The sequence below is a fragment of the Pseudophryne corroboree genome, chromosome 12 (genome assembly GCF_028390025.1).
Source record: "Pseudophryne corroboree isolate aPseCor3 chromosome 12, aPseCor3.hap2, whole genome shotgun sequence".
Classification (NCBI taxonomy): domain Eukaryota; kingdom Metazoa; phylum Chordata; class Amphibia; order Anura; family Myobatrachidae; genus Pseudophryne; species Pseudophryne corroboree.
In genome coordinates this window covers 37,051,696-37,072,490 of record NC_086455.1, presented here as the reverse complement: position 1 = coordinate 37,072,490, position 20,795 = coordinate 37,051,696, and the positions used below count along the sequence as shown (strand labels likewise).

Below are 20,795 nucleotides of genomic sequence, written 5' to 3'. Positions count from 1 at the left end.
GTGCTTCAGCTGAGGTAGCAAGTGCCGCTAATCGGGTAATCAAATAGAGATCCAATGACTTATTTGGAGGGATCTCTTGAAGTGCTTAAAAACCCGATATAAATTGTTTAAAACCTCATTTTCACTTTTGTTCTACATATATTCATTATTATGGTATAAGTGTGGTTATGTTCAAAAATAAATTCTCATTTGATATTTATATGTATATCAGTGAACTCTGACCGCTTATACACATTTTTTATACATATTTGCATACAGTGAAAAAAAAATTTTGGGATCACTGTAGGTCAACATTGACCGATCTATGTTGCTTATGTCTGACTTTGATCATATTATTATAAAAATGTCTAATAAATGTTAAGTTTTAATTTTATAATCATTACATATTTGATATAAATAAAAGAGTGCGCCACAAAGTAAGCTTTCTTTGGTAGATGACCGTCTTTTGGTCATTCTCCTCTCTTTTTCCTTTAAATATATGAAAAGGTACCTGAATTGAAATACACCTATGTATACTAGGATTTATATATGCAAAATGATCCTGGGAGAAAACTAGAGTACCAATGTATCTTAAAAGCTAATCTTCTACTCCTCGGTTTCCCGAAACAGTCTGGTCATAGCAGTGAGCCGGTCATGGCTGACATATGCCATAAATACTGTGTATGTGCGACAAACCATAAGTCTGCAGTAGAAAGTACAGGTTGAGTATCCCATATCCAAATATTCTGAAATACAGAATATTTTGAGTGAGACTGAGATAGTGAATCTTTTGTTTTCTGATGGCTCAATGTACACACACTTTGTTTAATACACAAAATGATTAAAAATATTGTATTAAATGACCTTCAGGCTGTGTGTATAAGGTGTATATGAAACATAAATGAATTGTGTGAATGTACACACTTTTTTTAATGCACAAAGTTATAAAAAATATTGGCTAAAATGACCATCAGGCTGTGTGTATAAGGTGTATATGAAACATAAATGCATTCTGTGCTTAGACTTAGGTCCCATCGCCATGATATCTCATTCTGGCATGCAATTATTCCAAAATACGGAAACATCCGATATCCAAAATACTTCTGGTCCCAAGTATTTTGGATGTGGGATACTCAACCAGTATCGTAACCACAGTATCTTTCAGTCTTGATTTGCAAACCATGATGAAGAGAAGATGGGACATCAAATCACTTCCCAACTCACCAAATCTGTATTTCCCCGTATCCAATCCTCATGAACCCCACAACAGCTCATATTGGAGGGATGGACTTGGGAAACTGCACTAACATTTTAAAACCTACTTGCAACTAGCACTTAAAATGTTCTAGCACAAGGTGAACTGTATTGGCATGTTACAATGGCTCCGTTCACTCTGGAATTTCCATACATATTACATTCCTGCAATTCTTCAAAACTATCAAGACCGTGACTTTGGCTAATTTAACACACTTTTCCATCAGAAGCCTTTCTAATGGGGAAGTGTAGACCTCACTTGTTTACAACCACATTTTTTACTTGAACTACTTAGCAAAGCATTGTCATTAAAATAGAAACATTGATATCCAGATAGCACAGTATGATAACGTTACTTGCTCAGTGTCAAATACAGGTCCAGATTTGCTTTAATGGTTGAACTGATCAACAAGAGATTTTGAAGGGGAATATGTTACACCATAGAGAATATTTATTGGATGTTTCTTTCCTTCATAGTTGCTACCATAAACTCTTGCTTTAAAGATAAAAGCAGTATCTCTTAATGCCATTTGTTAGAAAAAAACAAAAACAAAAAAAAACACAACACATACTATACATTAATCATACTAAAAATGGACTAAACAGGAGTATATAAGTATATACACTTTTCTAGGATAAGTTTATTGGGAAAGCATTACAAATATTCTATTATGAAAGAAAATAATATAACCAGGGCCAGGATTTATGAAAGTGTGGGGTTATTTTCGCCATACGCTGGATGCGGTCTGAAAGTCCCAAAATATGTGGTTGGTATGTCAAAAAGCCAAGCAGAAAATATTTAAACTTAAGACTAACCCAATTTAATGAAACCTCTTAGGCCACGTTACCTATAAAAAATAATTTAAAATAATTTGGCAGTGTTGACTTCAGGTTCCAGTCATAGCAGATCCAGCCACAGATAATTTAAATTGAATAAACTGTTCTCCCAGATTACTTGCTAACATTTTATTTAAAAAAATAAAGTCTGCTATAATCCCAATGGAATTAAAACTTCTATTTTCTGATTAGTACAATTGATACAATAATAAATAAATTACGGCAAAAAAAAAAAAAATCCAATAAAAAGCAACACAGCCAAAAATTTAGAGCACCAACCACTGAATAGGACTGCAAGTAACCTGGGCTATTTCAACCAAACAAAAGTAATTTCCACACTTAATGCAATGTAATTGGTTGTGATGTAAGGAAACTGCAGATTGGCTAACACTGCAGATTACTCTAGGTCAGGGGTGGCCAAAAGGTAGATCGCGATCTACCGGTAGCCCACAGAGCATCTGCCAGTAGATCGCGACCAACTTAACTAAACGTAACCGTCTCCCATTAGAGCAGCGGACCGTTGACGTAATGATGTCACCCGCGTGCTGTGAGGAGCCCACCGCCTGTTTCTCTTCCATTGACTGCCTATCGTGGCGTGCTGTCATTAGGAGCTGCTGTTCTACCTGGCTGCCTGCTCGCTAGGTGGTATTTGTTATTGAAGTGATATATGGGGAAAGGGGAGGGAGGAGGAGCGGGGGCTGAGACAATTTGATATATATATATTTTTGTTTGTGGGGGGGACACAATTTTTTTTTCTTACATGTATGGAGCAATGTATTCTTACTACTGTGTGGGGGCTAATGTGTTTTTACTACTGTGTAGGGGCCACTTTTTTACGCCTGTGTGGGGGTCAATGTGTTTTTACTTCTGTGAGAGGGCCTATGTGTTTGAGGTTTAAACCTGTGAGGGGCCAATTTTTGATTTCAGGTGAGATAGTCCCTAAACCCTGTGCAGCGAGGAGGTCACACTCCCCTTTTGTTATGCTACACCCCCTTTTTGAGCACACATCTGTGTTGCGTGCTATTGTCCCACCTAGGTACAGTAGATCGCGAAAGCTGTTCAGCTTTCAAAGTAGATCGCCAACTCCAAAAGTCTGGCCACCCCTGATCTAGGTCACAGATATTTAATAGTGGGCAATAAAAATATACGAATTATTACTATGTAATTTTTGTCAACCCCTTATAGACTATGATGTACCAAAACAGAAGAGTTGTCCTTTCAGGGTGATGTCAGTAAAATAACAAAGAAGATTTTTATTTTTTATTTTTAATAAAATTAAAGTTTACAATTGTTTCTGTTTAAAAATTGGATTTTCCACTTGATGTATAATGGCCATTTAGTCTGAGAGAGTCAGTCAGAACTCTGGTGCCCTAAAAGTGGCGTACCTATCACTGCCACCACTTACCATGGCACTTGGATTATGGAGCTAGGCTATGACATTACAGGAAAGGGGAACACTCCCAACATAGGTGAAGTGGTAGCCAATAGCTTCATATATAAGAAGCGGATTCTTCTTCAAAAGCCCTTTATACCGGGAGCACAGTTTGTTTTCCACACCCATCTCTTGTTTTATATTATTAATTACTAAGAAGTTGGTCTCTGGGTTCAGATCAATTTCACTTATGTTACCTAGATGCACAATATTACTTTTCAAAATGCAATTTGGCTGGTAAAATTATTCGTTTGTCCCAAGATTTCAAAACGGATACTGCAAGTTGACCATAATAGGACTGACTCACGCGGTTTGATGTGGAGTATTGCCTTCTGCAAGCTAAATGAAAATCCGCAGTTTGCAGAACCACTCTCTGATAAATCCTGGCCTAGGACTATGCAACCCTAAAAACATGACCAACTAGTATGACATATGCATGTATGTGATATGACTTAAAACGTATTGTCCTTATAAATCAAGGGGGGGGGGGAAAGAGTACGAAGACACTGAAACACTAACTGACACTCAGTAAAAAAAAAAGCATGGTCAAAAGCTCCACAAAACAGCACAGTTCTTTTCAAATGACACATTAAAATCCTTACCCCTGCTAGGCATCAGCAGGCGCTTCTTCATGTTGCCTGTCCAAGCAGAGATAAATCAGAAGAGAAAAGAAAAACAAGAAAATACTACATCAACAAACCAATTGTTAACTTCATATTAAGTTTAATAAATATTAAAGCAAAAACAAACAAAAACAAAACAAAACACAGAAGCGATATAACATGCGCACTTGGAATATTGACAAACATAAATACACCTAAAACAATGTGTTTATTAACAAACCAAAACAAAAATTGTCCTAGTAAATTGTCCAAACTTCCCTTTAAGTCTACATAAAGTAACAAAATATGTATGGAAAGGAAAAAGCAAGCAATTACTCCACACTATCCAAAAAAAAACAAAAACCAAACCTTAAATAAAGCAGACTCAAAACCTAAAATATTAAAAATTTGTAAAGTTTTATTAATATACACTGCAAAAACAAAAAATATACATTACTTAAAGCTTAGTATATGGATAGGTCTGCCCTACGCCATCAATCTTTTGCGAAGCATTTCAAATCTGGTGCAAATAAATTAAGATAAGGAATAACTGGTTTACTTTATTAGGCACCCAAAGTATATTGTAGTCTTGTGCATTGTAAGCAAAATTGTGAGATAGCCAGTTGGCTTTACATGGAGAGACCAATTGACCGAAGGAAGTTTTTGACCGTCTCTCATGAGCACTAATGTATTAGATTAAGGGTTATGTGGATGAAATATCAAATAGCATTCTAGGCTAAACTAGACTGGACAGGGTGTGAGGCTTGCCTACACACCCACTGAGTTAGCTGCATCGGAACTCAAGTGGGATGCGATCTTTTAATGATAAGGGGCCAATCCATTGCATCACAGCACCTCTATAAAAAGTGCGTTACGCTTATAAAAAAAAAAAAAAAAAAAAGGGCGTGGAAATTAATAAATCACATTTATAAATCTAGATATAACTGTGCTTTATTTAGCGTATAGAAACTTTTAGACAACACACTGGAAACGCCCTTAATACTGAAAATGAAATTTTATAGCAGTTATTTCACATTTTTGTGGAATAATTCCAAATATGAAACGACAACAATGCTGTATAATTATGTTATATAGTATAGACACCCGTTCCACATCTCTTAAGCTTTGATATTTTGTGTGTGAATTAAGACTCTCAGTTTCAATTAAAAGTGCAAAACAATCTATACAGCAATAAGTATGTTGTTAAAGGAGGGTCAGATATATTAAACGTGCTTTGGTTGCAGAAACTACAAATAAGGATACTGTGTGGTGTATCTGAGCATATGCCAAAACTGAATTAATTATATATAAGAATACCTGAAAAGGTCATCATTAATGCAAACTAATATTTTTTTTTTTTTTTTTTAAGGCATGTATAATTTGTTTTCACCCTTTGTTTTCATCTTACATAATCTCAATTCCTTTCAAATATAGCTTTTAGATTTAAAAAGCATTCCCATCATTATTTTCTGGTCCAGTTCCAACCATTACTCCACTTTTTATCACCAAATCTCTCCACAGCTCCTTTCATTACATTTTCTGTATCCTTACCCACTCTACTAAATGAATTTACAAGCTAAACAAAAAATAAATAAAAAATTATTATGTTAATTAAATAACAGTATTTCAAATCGTAAAAGTCTTTTTGGATGATGTAGAGTAATTGCATTTTTGTTCCCTTTTTATTGGAATTTTAAATATGAAATAAATCACTATTTACACAATCCTTTATTACGGACCTCGTAGAAAATACTTTTGTATCACACAGCACATGTTATAGCAATATGGAATCTTTCAAAGCACATCATCTAGAGCAATTTCATGTTCATACTATTAATACTTCACAGCAGTCACCAATAAATGGTTGAAAAATTGTTTTTTATTTGACTCATTAAATTATTATTTGTAAACACTTCATAGTACTGATGAACCCATCATAGTCAACAGTAATGAATCAATTTTCCACACACAAAAAGAAAGAAACTGAAATGCTTCCTATGCCACAATGAAGTGCATGTTCTCAACTACAATTTTGAAAATAAATGTGAGTGGAGTGCAGAACTTCAGGCACTATCAGAAGAAACTACTAAATAGGCCATTGCAGTATATGTTCCTGATTTTCTTTAGAAATAATCTCATTAAATTTATATACATCTAGATTATTATATTTTTGTTTACAAATGATTTTCCTGTATTGGTGAAAATAAAATAAAAAAAATCCGGTAACAGACAAATTCATATAAAAATAAATCCAATAATTTAAGTTATTGAAAACTTCTGAACTGTATTTAATGAGCAGAGAAATAGTGTTTTGCCTGACAAGAACATCTTGCGTCATTGTTTACCACTCCCCTCTTCCCCCACACACAGCTTTTCTAAAAACAGAAAAGTGAGGGATATGCCATCAAATAAATAAATCGAAAAAATAAATAAAATAAAAAAACCACCACAACAAAAACATAGCTGATTCAAAACATATTTTACCTTGGAAAAAAGTGTTTTACATAATACATTTGTTTAAACAATTTCATTGCCTAATTTTCTTCAGAAACTCACTGGCATGGCATGACCCCTTAAAAAACGAAGTCTAAAAAACACTATAAAAATAGTAAATAATTCTTCCCCAAGTATCAGAACCCAGGACACGCCATTCACCTAACCCCCAGACTCATAAGCAAACCCTAATTGTCTTTCAGCCTCTCATTAAATATATTCAGAGAGCTGGGTTTCTTTTCAACAGCAAGGCTTCCGGGAAGTGGATTTTGCTCTTCTGATACTGGGAGCTATTGATTTACCAATGAAATGTGTTTGGCTGCCTCTCTCCTTTAAATGAAAGCTAAACTAGAACTACAATATAGGCAATACTGTATATTACTTTTAACAAACTAAAAAAGAAAAACAAATATTTTTTTTCTTTTTCATTACGTTAACTCAAGATAACGGAAATAACTTATCGTACATTATTCAAGTACACATGAATGTGTGTTTTGCAGAATAGACATTTCTATATACAGAAAATGTAATGGGCCTGGCCAGCAAGTAAATCGGAGGCAGTAAACTTTTGTGGACTGAAGTCACTCAGTGAGCAGGTGTAGATAAAGGCTATGTAGACAATAAAGGAAGGAATCTTGGCACCAAAGGGGAAATTAAAACAGGTAATTAAACTTGAAATAACAAAAAACATTTAAAATAATATAAAGTATGAACAAAACAGGACATAGAAAAATATGAAGCAAATAATTCTAGGTGCACTTCATAGTTGTTTTTCTTTTTTCTCAGTATGACAAAGTAGTTGACTCAGTATGGCTCTGATCAATGTTTATAGATATATGATCACTGGCCACATTAACGGTCTACAAAAGAGTTATCCATGGACTGTGTGGGTCTTATAGAAACAAAAAGGTTTGCATCTGATTGGAAAGTCACTGGATCTGCTGTTTTTGTGCATAACAAAAGCTCCATGAGAAACTGAAATGATTGCAACTTAAGGATTTTGCGGATAGTTAGATCCAGACAGCCATAATTATCAAAAGTTCCAGTTTATAGAAGAATATTTTACAAGAAAAAAAAGACTGCTCAAGATATATATTATAATTAAAAAAAAATGTTGAAAGGGGAGAGAAAAGTTAACACCCATCGAAAAACCATAGGTTTTGGGTACTCCTCACAGCTTCAGTCCAAATTAAAAGGTGCTCCATTTTCTCTCCCCGTCCTGTTTAATTTGCTTCATTATTTTCTCCCTTCTACATGCAAGGAAGGGCAGCCTTCGTTTTCCATCCACTGGGTTAAGCCGAACGTCTTTGCTTGCTGATCTGTCTCTAAAATAGTCTGCAACACAGTTTGAAGTTATAAACCCAAAACATGCATTTTTTTACAAAAAAAAAAAAAAGTCAAAAGATAGTTACACAAGCTATGTGCATTGAAAGTACAAATCAAGACTGCGTTATTTTTTTTTGTAGTGCTATGAATTTCTTTTAAACTAGAGAAATATGGTAGTAATTTAAGACAGAATGTTACAGCAGCCCAAACATAAGCAAAATACTCTAGGCTGTAGGTATCAAGCCAGAATATGTTTGGAGACAAAGAACACTCTGTATCAAAGACAAATATATGGGCACATTCTAAATCAATTCTAATGTACAACTGAAACTGTAGATTTAAAAAGAAAATTTTTCTTGTTTCTAGAAAAAAAAATTCCATTTGAAAATAATCTAATGAAGTAAAAAATGAATAACTCAATCTTGAAGAGACACAACTGAAATAACTAGTACAGAAAGACACATACCATCCATACCATTATGCTGTTCGTAGCTGCGTTTGCCCAGGATTGTTGGCGACCCATTGTTGATGACTGGAGAAGACTTCACTGGGGTCAGGGAATTGCTGATGCTTGTGGAAATGTTTTTGATTGGTTCTAGCTTTGGAGTGCAGGGATGCGCCTCTGTGAAATTAAAAGACTGCATTACTAGTTTATCAAGAGCCTCGGACATAAATACAAGGACAGTGGCAAGGCATTCCATATGTACCTATATATCGCAAAACTTGTTCTAATGGTTTTCGGACAATCTGTTTTAAAATCAGTGGCGTTTTTGAAGCTTCAGGAAGTCTTGTTGTACCTGCACAAACAGAATAATATAATTTTTTTCTTCTTACAAACATCAGTTTAGGAAGCACTGTGGCAGCCACAAATAGCATGGTTTTGTGCATACTGTGAAGCTTCAATCCATACAACCCCATTTAATATCCATTTCTAGTGATTAATACCCGCATAATACCTAGAAAACAATGACACTCCCATTAGGAAAATCCCACCTCTACATTAGGCAAACCAGATTAAATGAGAGTCACATGTAAACGCACTCCTGTACTCTACTCATTCTGGTGGAAGAATATATGAAAACATAGCAAGAAATGGTATGGGTTGTGGCTTTACATTGTTTTCTGTTCACACAACAAAATGGTGAATCATTTCCAAGGCACTTAAACTAAGAAGTTATATCAAAATGTAAATCAGTACATAAGAAAAAATAAGTCCCTATAAAACCATAATGTCCTAATGACAAGATAACAGATTTCCTTTCTTCTTTCCAAAAAGAGGGCTTACACTTCTTTCTCTGCTGTTTAATGTGTCTTTAGGATATGGATGATGAAATAACCATGTAAAACAAAAATCATAGTAGTAGGTTCACGATAGAAAACAGACATCCAGCGAGGATCAAATCAACACTAAAATGGTGCACTTGCGGTCATTCTCCTTTTCCCAAAGATGCACAATCAATGGATAAAGGATCCGGTTTCTGGGGGATTCCAACTCCTAGTAGTGTACTTGCTAGATTTTATATGAAGGTATAAGAAAAGGGAGGATACCCACCTGACTGAGTAGCGCGTGGGCACGCGTATGTATGTATGTATGTATGTATGTGTGTATATATATATATATATATATATATATATATATATACACACACACACACACACACATATATATATATATATATATATATATATATATATATACATATACAATATTATATTAATAACCAATAAATTATACAAATAAAACAAGTGTTTATTTCTCCAGAATTAACATCTACTCATGGTGCTCCCCAGGATTAGTTAGAAGATTGTAGGAACAGGATCCCCCGGATCTCGATTTCATATGAAAATGGACTCCTTAAAATATCTTTAGCCTTATATTCTTTGTATGACCCTCCTTCTGGTTGATGGTCCTCAGTAATTTTTGAAGGACAACTTCACCATTAAAAAAAAAGTATAGTGAAGCACCGTCTCCCAGTGGGTGACCATACTAGATGTTTCTTTTTTATGGTGATGTAGTCCTTTAAAAATTACTGACACATCAACCAATATAGGAAGAAGTGTAATCCCTCTTTTCAGAAAAAAAGAAAGGAGATCATTTGTACATTATGGTTTTATCGGGACTTAATTTTCTATGAATTGGTTTACATTATGATATATCTTTTAAGTTTAAGCACCTCGGAGAGGATTTATTGTTGTGTGTTCAAGAGTTGGGTGACACCCTAGTTGGTCCCATACAGGCTGCTGGATGAACGGATTCAGGTTGAACATTTTCAGTTTAGTGTATGTAAGATATAACATAATAAGTGGGCTTTTATTCACAATAAAAACAAAAACCAGGTACATTATGAACTACAAAAATCAAAAATCTAATTTATCAATATAGAACAGAGTTTCAGTTAAAGGAGTGTATCATCACACATCACCTAGTACTACCCTAGATGTCCAGTTTTAGAGGTATGGCTCAGGAAATGGCTGTACAATATGACAAAGCTCTAAATATGACAACACACGTTCATGGAGGAAGAAGTCACGTATTGTAAGATACAGAATTGAATCAAATGGATCGTCACTTAAAAGTCAAACAAATGACAGTGTTTGATCTACACAATAATTAATTTTATATACAAATGAGGCCCACTGAACAGCTCACTGCACATCATCAGGGAAAGTTAGCATCATTATATTGTATAGTTTATTGTAAAGAATAGTAAATAACCATTAAATGACTAAATGTTTTGATAACAAATTTACCTTCATAAAAATATAATTGGCCAGTTCCATCTCAAATTCTGTTTTCATCAAACACAGACTCTTTTTATTTTTTATAATATGCCACTACAATGCAGGTAGCAAAATAAACTGTGCATAGCCCACTTACACTGCCCTACCTCCATATTAATGAATTATTCTTAAAGGTGTCCAATTATCTATTTGACAGTCATTAAACTATACTTCAGAGATATTCAGAGATAATGGTCTATTTACTAAACCTTGGATGGATATAAAGTGGCTGGAGATAAAGTACCAGACAATCAGCTTCTAACTGTCATTTTTCAAACCCAGCCTGTGGCACAGCAGTTAGGAGCTGATTGGTTGGTACTTTATCTCCACCCAAGGCTTAGTAAATAGACCCCAAAGTAGCAACTAATCAGCTTCTGTCATTTTTCAAAACACAGCCTGTAACATGTGAGGTAGAAGCTTATTGGCTGGTACTTATCCCTCTCAATTTTAACTCTCTTCAAACGTTTAGAACTACCCCCCTAAATATCAAATACATATCCTACCGATACCTGTGAAGTACACCACACAATTCCTTTGTCACCTCATGGAATCCCCAGTTATTGTGAAACTAAATTTGTGCTTATATTGTTATTTTCATTTTTGGGGGAAACTTGAACAAGCACTTCTTGTAAGATCGCAGGACAAATTCCCTCAGGTAGTAACGCTCTGGATCTCTTTCCTAACTAAAAGATTTAGGCAAATCAATAAAGTACAAGTAGCAAGTGGAAAAATCAGACATATCCACACATGATATTCATATTTTTTTTAAAAAGGGAGAGGGATGGCTCTTGATAAGCCATAGTTTTCCAAACTCCGCAATTACAGTCCAGGTTTTAAGGATATCCATGCTTCAATATAGATGTTTAAATAAGAGTGACTGAGGTGCAATTAAGGTCATCTGTAATGGCAGATTCTGGGGAACTGTGATAAGTTAATAACTAACTTGACGTTTAAGAAATACTGTTTTCATGACCATAGTCTCCATTTAATAAAAAGTACAATATAAAAAATAGGATTTTAATTACCTACCAGTAAATCCTTTTCTCGTAGTCAGTAGAGGATACTGGGGTTCATTTAGTACCATGGGGTATAGACGGGTCCACTAGGAGCCTTGGGCACTTTAAGAAATCAATAGTGTGCGCTGGCTCCTCCCTCTATGCCCCTCCTACCAGACTCAGTCTAGAAACTGTGCCCGGGGAGACGGATATACCTTGAGAGAAGGATTTAAACGAGAGTGGTGAGATTCGAACCAGCAAACACAAACAAAAGGAAAGCCATGCTAACCAAACTTTATGAGGGACAGCAACAGCTGAACCAAAAATAATAATAAACCAAGTAACAGTGCAGGAACACACGAAGCACTGGGCAGGCGCCCAGTATCCTCTACGGACTATGAGAAAAGGAATTACCGGTAGGTAATTAAAATCCTATTTTCTCTTACGTCCTAGAGGATACTGCGGTCCATTTAGTACTATGGGGATGTACCAAATCTCCCAAACCGGGTGGGAGAGTGAGGAGGTTCCTGCAGAACTAATTGACCAAACCAAAGGTCCTCAGAGGCCAAAGTATCGAACTTGCAGAACTTGGCAAACGTGTTCGAACCTGACCAAGTAGCCGCTCGGCACAGCTGTAAAGCCAAGACACCCCGGGCAGCCGCCCAGGAAGAACTCATTGACCTAGTAGAGTGGGCCTGTACAGAATTAGGAGCCGGCAAACCTGCCGTAGAGTAAGCATGCTGGATAGTAAGCCTGATCCAGCAAGCAATAGACTGCTTTGAAGCAGGACACCCAATTTTATTGGGATCATAGAGCACAAACAGAGAGTCCAAATTTCTGTGACGCGCTGTCCGCTTCACATAGATTTTCAAACCCCTCACAACATCCAGGGACTTTAAAGTAGTAGAGGTGTCGGTAACCACAGAAACCACAATAGGTTGGTTGATATGAAACACAGACACCACCTTTGGCTCTATCTTCATGAAAAATCAAAATAGGGGCTCTTATGAGACAACGCCCCCAATTCCGACACACGTCTTGCAGAAGCCAAGGCCAACAGTGTGACGGTCTTCCACGTAAGAAACTTTACGTCAAACTCCTGTAAAGGCTCAAATCATTCAAATTGAGATCCCAAGGTGCCGTGGGAGGCACAAAGGATGTGCAGAACATGTCTGAACCTCAGGGAGGCAAGCCAACTGTTTCTGGAAGAAAACGGATAAGGCCGAAATCTGGACTTTTACACAGCAGTCATTATCTTTTATATCATTTCTTAGGAGCACTGTGTCTCCCGTTATTAGTAAATTACATTTTGGCAACTAAGTATCCCATTCACTGGAGCGGTTACACTGTAGACAAACATCACGATAGTTACCATTAAGACAGCACAGAACTTTTATATACAGGGGGTTTCAATAGCACAGGATTAAAGTTAAAACAGACATTATTTAGAACATCCGTCAAGGGCTGAGCGCAGGGTTACACACATTTGTGATAAGTTAACTAGTAGGAGAGATCACCTACTAAATACCAGCAGCTCGCCAACCTCAATAGTCACATTATCTCTATGCGCAGGTAGTATACATTTTTTATCTATACCAAGGTAGGAATTACCCTGTCTGGAATGCCTTTCCGGGCTAGAATTTGACGCTCAACTCCCATGCCATCAAACGTAGCAGCAGTAAGTCATGATAGATGAACTGCCCCTGTTGCAGAAGATCCTCTCGAAGAGGTAGAGGCCACGGATCCTCCAGGACCATTTCCAGTAGATCCGCGTACCAAGCTCTTCTCAGCCAAGCCGCAGCAATGAGAATTGCTTGAACCTTTTCGCTTTTTATTCTTTTGAGAATTCTTGGGATCAATGGAAGTGGTGGAAACACATACACCATCTGATAGACCCATGGAGTCACCAGAGCATCCACCGCCACTGCCTGTGGGTCTCTCGACCTGGAACAATACCGCCTGAACTTCTTGTTGAGACGAGAGGCCATGTCGATCTGTGGAATTCCCCACCGATGTGTCAAGCACCCGAACACTACCGGGTGAAGGCCCCACTCTCCTGGGTGGAGGTCGTGTCTGCTGAGGAAGTCTGCTTCCCAGTTCTCTACTCCCGGAATGAAGACTGCAGACAACGCCACAGCGTGTCTTTCTGTCCAGAGGAGAATCCCGGTTACCTCTGACATTGCAGCTCTGCTCTTTGTTCCACCCTGTCGGTTTATGAACGTTACCGCCGTCACATTGCCCGACTGAACCTGGATGGCCTGATCTTGAAGAAGATGTGATGCCTGTAAAAGGGTGTTGTATATTGCTTTTAGTTCCAGAATATTGATTGGAAGAATGGTTTCCTGACTTAACCATTTTCCTTGGAAGTGTTCCCCCTGGGTGTCTGCTCCCCAACCTCTGAGGCTTGCGTCTGTGGTTAGCAAAATCCAATTTTGAATCCTGAACCTTCGGCCCTCTGTCAGGTGAGAAGACTGAAGCCATCACAGAAGAGAAATCCTGGCTCTCGGCGACACGTATCCTCTGGTGCATGTGGAGATGTGATCCGGACCATTTGTCCAACAGATCCAGCTGGAAGGACCTTGCGTGCAACCTTAAGTACTGCAGCGCCTCATAAGCAGCTACCATCTTTCCCAGAAGGTGAATGCATAGATGCACTGATATCCGGGTTGGTTTTAGAGCATCCCACACCATCGACTGGATTACCAATGACTTTTTCAATGGAAAGAATACCTTCTGTGCCTCCGTATCCAGTATCATCCCCAGGAACGGAAGCCTCCGTGGTTGGTTCCAGGTGAGATTTTGGTAGGTTTAGAATCCACCCGTGATCCCGGAGTACTCGAATTGAGAGGGCAATGTTGTCCAACAACCGCTCCCTGGATGGTGCTTTTATCAGCAGATCGTCCAGGTACGGGATTATGTTCAATCTTTGTTTGCGGAGGAGAAACATCATCTCTGCCATTACCTTGGTGAACACCCTCGGTGCCGTGGAGAGGCCAAATGGCAGGGCCTGGAACTGGACCTGTAATGCAAACCTTAGATAAGCCTGATGAGACGGCCAGATTGGGATATGAAGATACGCATCCTTGATATCCAGAGACACCAAGAACTCCCCTTCCTCCAGACCTGAGATCACTGCTCTCAGAGACTCCATCTTGAATTTGAACACCCGTAAATACGGGTTCAGTGATTTGAGGTTTAAAATGGGTCTTACCGAACCGTCCGGTTTCTGTACCACAAACAGGTTGGAATAATAACCTTTGTTCTGTAGCGGAGATGGAACTGGAACAATGACCCGAGTCTGTACCAGTTTTTGAATTGCATCCTGTAAAATTATACTTGCCTCCTGAGAAGCTGGTAAGCCTGATTTGAAGAATCTGTGAGGTGGGAGTTCCTGAAACTCGTGTCTGTACCCCGGGGCAATGAGCTCTTTGACCCAGGGATCCTGGCATGATGTTGCCCATATGTGAATTAAATCTTTTAAATCGGGCTCCCACCTGCTGGTCTTCCAGGCAGTGCAGTCCACCGTCATGTTGAAGGCTTTGAGGAAACAGAACCTAAGTTCTGGTACTGTGAACCTGCAGTTGCTTGTTTTCTGGGTTTACCTCTATTGCCTTTGAAGGCTGTAGAAGAACCTTTGGCTTTATTTTTAAATTTTGCTGTCCGAAAGGACTGCAGAGTTGGAGCAGAGTAGGTCTTCCTAGCTGGAGGGACTGCGGAAGGAAGGTATGTAGATTTACCCGCTGTAGCCTTGGATATCCACGTATCTAGTTCATCTCCAAACAGGGCCTCACCTGTGAATGGTAGGCTTTCCACACCTTTCTGGAATCCGCATCCGCAGTTCACTGATGTAGCCATAGGCCCCTGCGTGCTGACACTGCCATGGCCGTGGTGCGTGCATTGAGAAAGGCTCTCTTTTATGGCCTCCACTATAAAATTTGCAGAGTCCTGTATATGGAATCTAACCCCTCAATTAGGTTACCTGACCATTTTGCAATGGCCCTAGTGATCCATGCACAAGCTGTTGTGGGTCTTTGGGCCACCCCCACAGCTATGTACAGATATTTGAGAGTGGTCTCAATCTTGCGGTCAGCCGTGTCCTTTAAGGAGGCTGCCCCCGGGACAGGTAAGATTATCTTACGTGACAACCGAGATACCGATGCATCAACAATCAGTGGGTTTTCCCATTTTTTTCTATCATCATGAGGAAAAGGGAAGGATGCCAGTAACCTTTTAGGGATCTGAAACTAATTATCAGGAATAATCAAAGTATCTTCAAATAGAGAATTTAATTCCTTAGATGCAGGGAAAGTAGCAGAGGATATCTTTTTTACATTAAAATAAGATTCCTCATCTTCCTCTGTCACTTTGTCAGGAATGTGCAGGACCATTCTAATAGCTTCTATTAGGGCCTGTATTACTTGTGACAGAGCTGCATCCCCACCTCCCGAGTCCACCTCACCCTCCTCTGCAACTAATAGAGCATCATCAGTGTCAGCCTACAGGATCTGGGCCAGTGTACGCTTTTGTGGACAAATGGTAGGGGTCTGAGACGCTGGTATGGACACTGAATCTCTATTCATCAGGTCATCCACAGACTGTCTTAAGTATTGCGTCTCTCATTTTGGGACAATTTATGTGAAATATTTGAGATCATCCTTTTTAATGAATCCAACCATACTGGTTCGGACCCACTAGTCTGAGAATGTGTACTATCCTGAGTACACTGTAGTGATACCCCTGGGGAAGAAAAACACTCTGCCATGCATGAGACACACTCCTTTGACATTGTGAAATGTGAAAGAACACACCCACACAGGAGAAAGGTTAAAAGCACAGTTAACCCACACAGAGCCCTCTAGGGAGACACAAAGTATGATAGAGCCAGCCACACCACACCCTTATAGCTAATGCCAAGCTTGGCTGGGTCGCCAACTAAGTACCCTTAATAGGGCTTAGTATTCTCATACTGATCCCCCCCCCCCCCCCTCTCTCCCTTGCTATGACCCCCTGGTACCACTGAGGTAATCTGGAGTCACTGTGGAGGAGCTGCACTTCCCTGCCAGTCTGTCTGTGTATAGCTGCAGAAGGAAAATGGTGCTGGTGAGCTGCTGGATCCGCTCATAGTGAAGCCCCGCCCCCTCAATGGCACGCGGTCTTCTCGTTTTTTTTTATATTGGCTGAGGTGATTTTGGTGCTTAACAGTGGGTCAGAGCCCCTGTAAGCGCTGTGCCAGTGTGTGTAGTTGTTTAAAAACGGCTCAGCTCACCCCTCATAGCGGTGCAGCAATGCTGATCTGCGCCTGGAGACGCAGCCTGCACTCAGAGCTGCGCTTCTACCCTTGTGCCGCCATAATAGCCAGCGACCCGCTAACCGGGACGCCGGCATAGTACTCACCACAATTTTAACTTCTGGCTCTGTTAGGGGTGGCGGCGTGCTGCGGGACTGTACGCTCGCCGTGGTGGGGCTTGCGAATGGTTCCCTCAGGAGCTCAGTGTCCTGTCAGCGGGGAACGGGTCCATTAACCCTATAGGAGGTTGGGCCCTCCCCCTAAGTACAATGAAGCAGGCAGGCTGGTGCCAACCACCCCTGTCTGACAATAACAAACAGAAAATAAATGCAGAAAACTCTTCAGGAGCTTCCCTAAGCGTGACCGGCTGCTCCGGGCACATTTTCTAAACTGAGTCCGGTGGGAGGGGCATAGAGGGAGGAGCCAGCGCACACTATTGATTTCTTAAAGTGCCCATGGCTCCTAGTGGACCTGTCTATACCACATGGTACTAAATGGTATCCTCTAGGACATAAGAGAAATATCAAATTAGAAACAATATAATAATGTGTATAAATATTCCCAGCTCATAAATACTTACACTCTGCTTTGATTGCGGCACTGTTGATAGGCATGTAAGGATGTCGTGCAGCATACTGTGGATGGAAAATATCACGGCATATCCGCCGGGCAATCCTGGTCAGCTTTGTGGTATGTAGGTAAAAAGCTTGACGTGTTTTCATGGCAAATTTTGGGCTTCCGCTGGTTCTCATGGTAAGGCTATGAGGACTCTAATGTGGAAATAAGAAACGGTTTCAGCGAATGCATGAAATGAAACAAGGATAACGTACGTTATACAATATTCTAGATAAAACAGTGAAGATTAAACCTGAGCCTTGAATAAAAGGAGTGTACAAGAAGACTGTACGGTAAGATATATGGGTAACATTACCAGGCAACACAAGGTATTTAAACTGGACAGGTGTTCATGTACTCCAGATAAATGGTCCTTCCTCATAGAATTATCATCACAATACAATACATTATCGGTGTAAAAACTGCATAAAGAAATGTAAAATTCTTCCTATTACACATTGACATCATGATGTATCAAATGTCAGATCATCCATTTCAGAGTGACAGATGACACTTAGCAGCTATTCATTCACTTTCAACAATACCTATTTAGGGGTATATTCAATTAAAGTCGGATCCATTCCGACATGTATTTGTCGGAATAGATCAGACAACTCCTATTCAATCCCATCTGAAATTCAACTTTTTCAAGTCGAAATTTAGATGGGACCCAGAGGAGGAGAGGGGGAGGCGAGCCGCGGGGGTGGACAGCCGGCGGGCATACAGGGAGATCAGCGCTACGGATTAGTACAGCAGCAGGATGTCACTCAGCCGCCCGACCTCACGGCAGCTTCCACCCGGCTCCAGCAGTTTTCTTAGTGACAGTAGAGGATTCCTTATCATCAGTGATTTGTAGGATTTGCTTAGAGCAGGAACATCTACATGTATTTCAAAGTCCTCGTCAGATACACCTGATTTAGTGAGATGGTCGAAAAGGGGTCCAAAACATGTCGGATTTGGCCCCGTTTTTGACATCAACACGTGGATCAGCAGCTATTCCTCCGATCCACGTGCTTTTCGACAAGTCGAATTCATCGACTTGTCGAAAAATTTTGCAAAATATTGAATAGGTCGAATCGGGATTCGACCTTAAAAAGTCGAAAACTGCAGTCTTTGACAGACGGCAGTTTTCGACTTCAATTGAATATACCCCTAAAACTCTTCTTAATTCAATGCAAAAAATGTTTTACTTTAGCCATACATAACATTGCTCAAAAATCCACAAGTATCACCCATGTGTCCAGGCCTGTCAATGCAATAATCAAATCTGCCCCTCCAGAAAAATTATACAAAACAAAACAGCATAAAACACCAAATAAGACATTAATGATAATAAAAAAAGGGTCCTCATTACTCTGTCCTAAACTTCTACTCAAGAACTGTGTAGTTTAATTGCAGTGGGCAAAATAACCACAGTATACAGCCTGAGAATAATACTGTTATTTTAAAGTGGCGTTGCATTATTTCAAATATGCGGACACATATGTTCTGCGCAAACAGCCCCCCCCCCCCCTTAAATATAAGTACTGGGGATGAAACAGAAAAATTCTATTATATATATATATATATATATATATATATATATATGTGATGATCTGCAAGTGCTAGTAACGATGTTCCTTATTTATACCATGCGAGATCAAATGATAAATATTATTGGTACATTTATCAATAAAAAATTGTTTACAAGTCTGAGTAAAAATTATTCACAATAAAAATGTTAAAAATGCACAATAGTACATGAATAGCTTCTTTACAGTTTAACAAAAGTATGGTGTGTGTTTATCCAATTCATGTTCAGTACAACATGTTTCTTTGTGGACGCTGAATCACAATCTGATACTGAAGTAGAATTAAAGCATAAATCCAATGCGTTTCGCCCTGAAGAACTTCTTCAGGGGTATAGAGGTATATTCACTTAAGGTCGACTTTTTCAGGTCGGAAGGGGTTCCAACCTATTCATTCCAAAGCATTTTTATTCGACAAGTCGGGGAATTCGACTTGTTGAATACTACGTGATTCGGCGGTATAGCTGCCGATTCGCGTACTTCTGTGGGAAACAGGGCCAAATTCGACAGGTTTTGACCAAGTTTCCGACCATCTCAGTTGGACTAAAAAAAAAAGTCGAACTGAGATGGGGGACCTGAGAGGAGGAGAGGGGGGAGAGCCGTGGGCAGACGGGAGAGAGCAGCGCTACAGGAGGATGTGTAATAGCCGCCGTTCACGGCAGCGTCCGCCCAGCTCCAGCAAGTGAGGTCCCGCTTGCTGGAGCCAGGTGGACGCTGCCGTGATGTCTGGCAGCTGTGCCACATCCGACTGCAGCGCTGCCCGCGGCTCACCCCTCTCTCATCTCAATTTGACTTTTTTAAAGTCGAATTGAGATGGGCTTTGAATAGCCCTTGTCTGATCCATTCCGACAAATGCATGTCGGAATGGATCCGACCCTAATTGAATATACCCCATAGAATCAAGTACCCAAATTCAACGTGATAAATGTAACTTGAGAAAAAGTGTGTCGCTAGTTGTGCCTACTTGGAATATTCTAGAATCCAGCTACCTTATTAATATGTAAAACGGTAGAGGTATCACAGATAAACTTTCTCCAGTAGGGTAAAATCCTTTGGGAAGTATTAGCATAAATGGCCAACAATAGATGTTAGACAGATTAAAAAGAATATAATCGAGAAGACTAAACTTTTAATGACTCCGCTAATCAGCGTACCGCTATCAACTAATCAAACGGCAGAGGTGAAATACAATAGGAATGTTGTGTTCCTTTCAGAGTTCATAAAAATTTGCTTCCCTCATCCCTTACGTGGTAATGAATTGCACTCCCTGGATAGGTATATAAAAATTATTATTATATATTCTAATATAAATTATTTCTAACTGTTACGCAAATTTGTAAATGTGTTTATTGCAAATCAGTTACCATGCAGTGATATGGGCCACTATACAGGTGTTGTGTTTTTTTAAAGTGGAAAGTTAAACAGAAATTCCAGCACAAGTTTATTATTTAAATGCCAGAAATACAGCATATTTTATATATATATATATATATATATATATATTTTTTTTTTATCTATTATACACACACACACATTTCATAAACTAAGTATATGCACACGTATCACACCTATGATTTAACTAAGGGGCTGTGACTCCAAGTGCGGTAAGCAATTTCTGCGATTATG

At 39.0% G+C, this 20,795-nt stretch overlaps 1 protein-coding gene across 11 annotated transcripts in view; it reads right to left on the bottom strand.

The window, feature by feature from the left end:
• The window catches only part of MTA1 (metastasis associated 1), a 298,988-nt gene that overhangs the window by 98,362 nt on the left and 179,831 nt on the right, over nucleotides 1–20,795 (bottom strand). For 6 of the 11 annotated variants that reach the window (XR_010190411.1, XM_063947327.1, XM_063947329.1 and 3 more), the window contains 4 exons: nucleotides 17,567–17,756; nucleotides 8,631–8,720; nucleotides 8,390–8,545; nucleotides 4,105–4,140 (listed from right to left, as the gene is read on the bottom strand). Coding sequence is in view for 10 of the 11 variants with exons in the window: in XM_063947327.1 (XP_063803397.1) it covers nucleotides 4,105–4,140; nucleotides 8,390–8,545; nucleotides 8,631–8,720; nucleotides 17,567–17,756 (472 nt within the window). In the remaining variant the exon portion in view is untranslated. Of the gene's footprint in view, nucleotides 1–4,104; nucleotides 4,141–4,292; nucleotides 7,933–8,389; nucleotides 8,546–8,630; nucleotides 8,721–17,566; nucleotides 17,757–20,795 lie in introns of those variants that run through there. The other 5 variants (XM_063947328.1, XM_063947330.1, XM_063947335.1 and 2 more) reach the window with 3 other exon arrangements.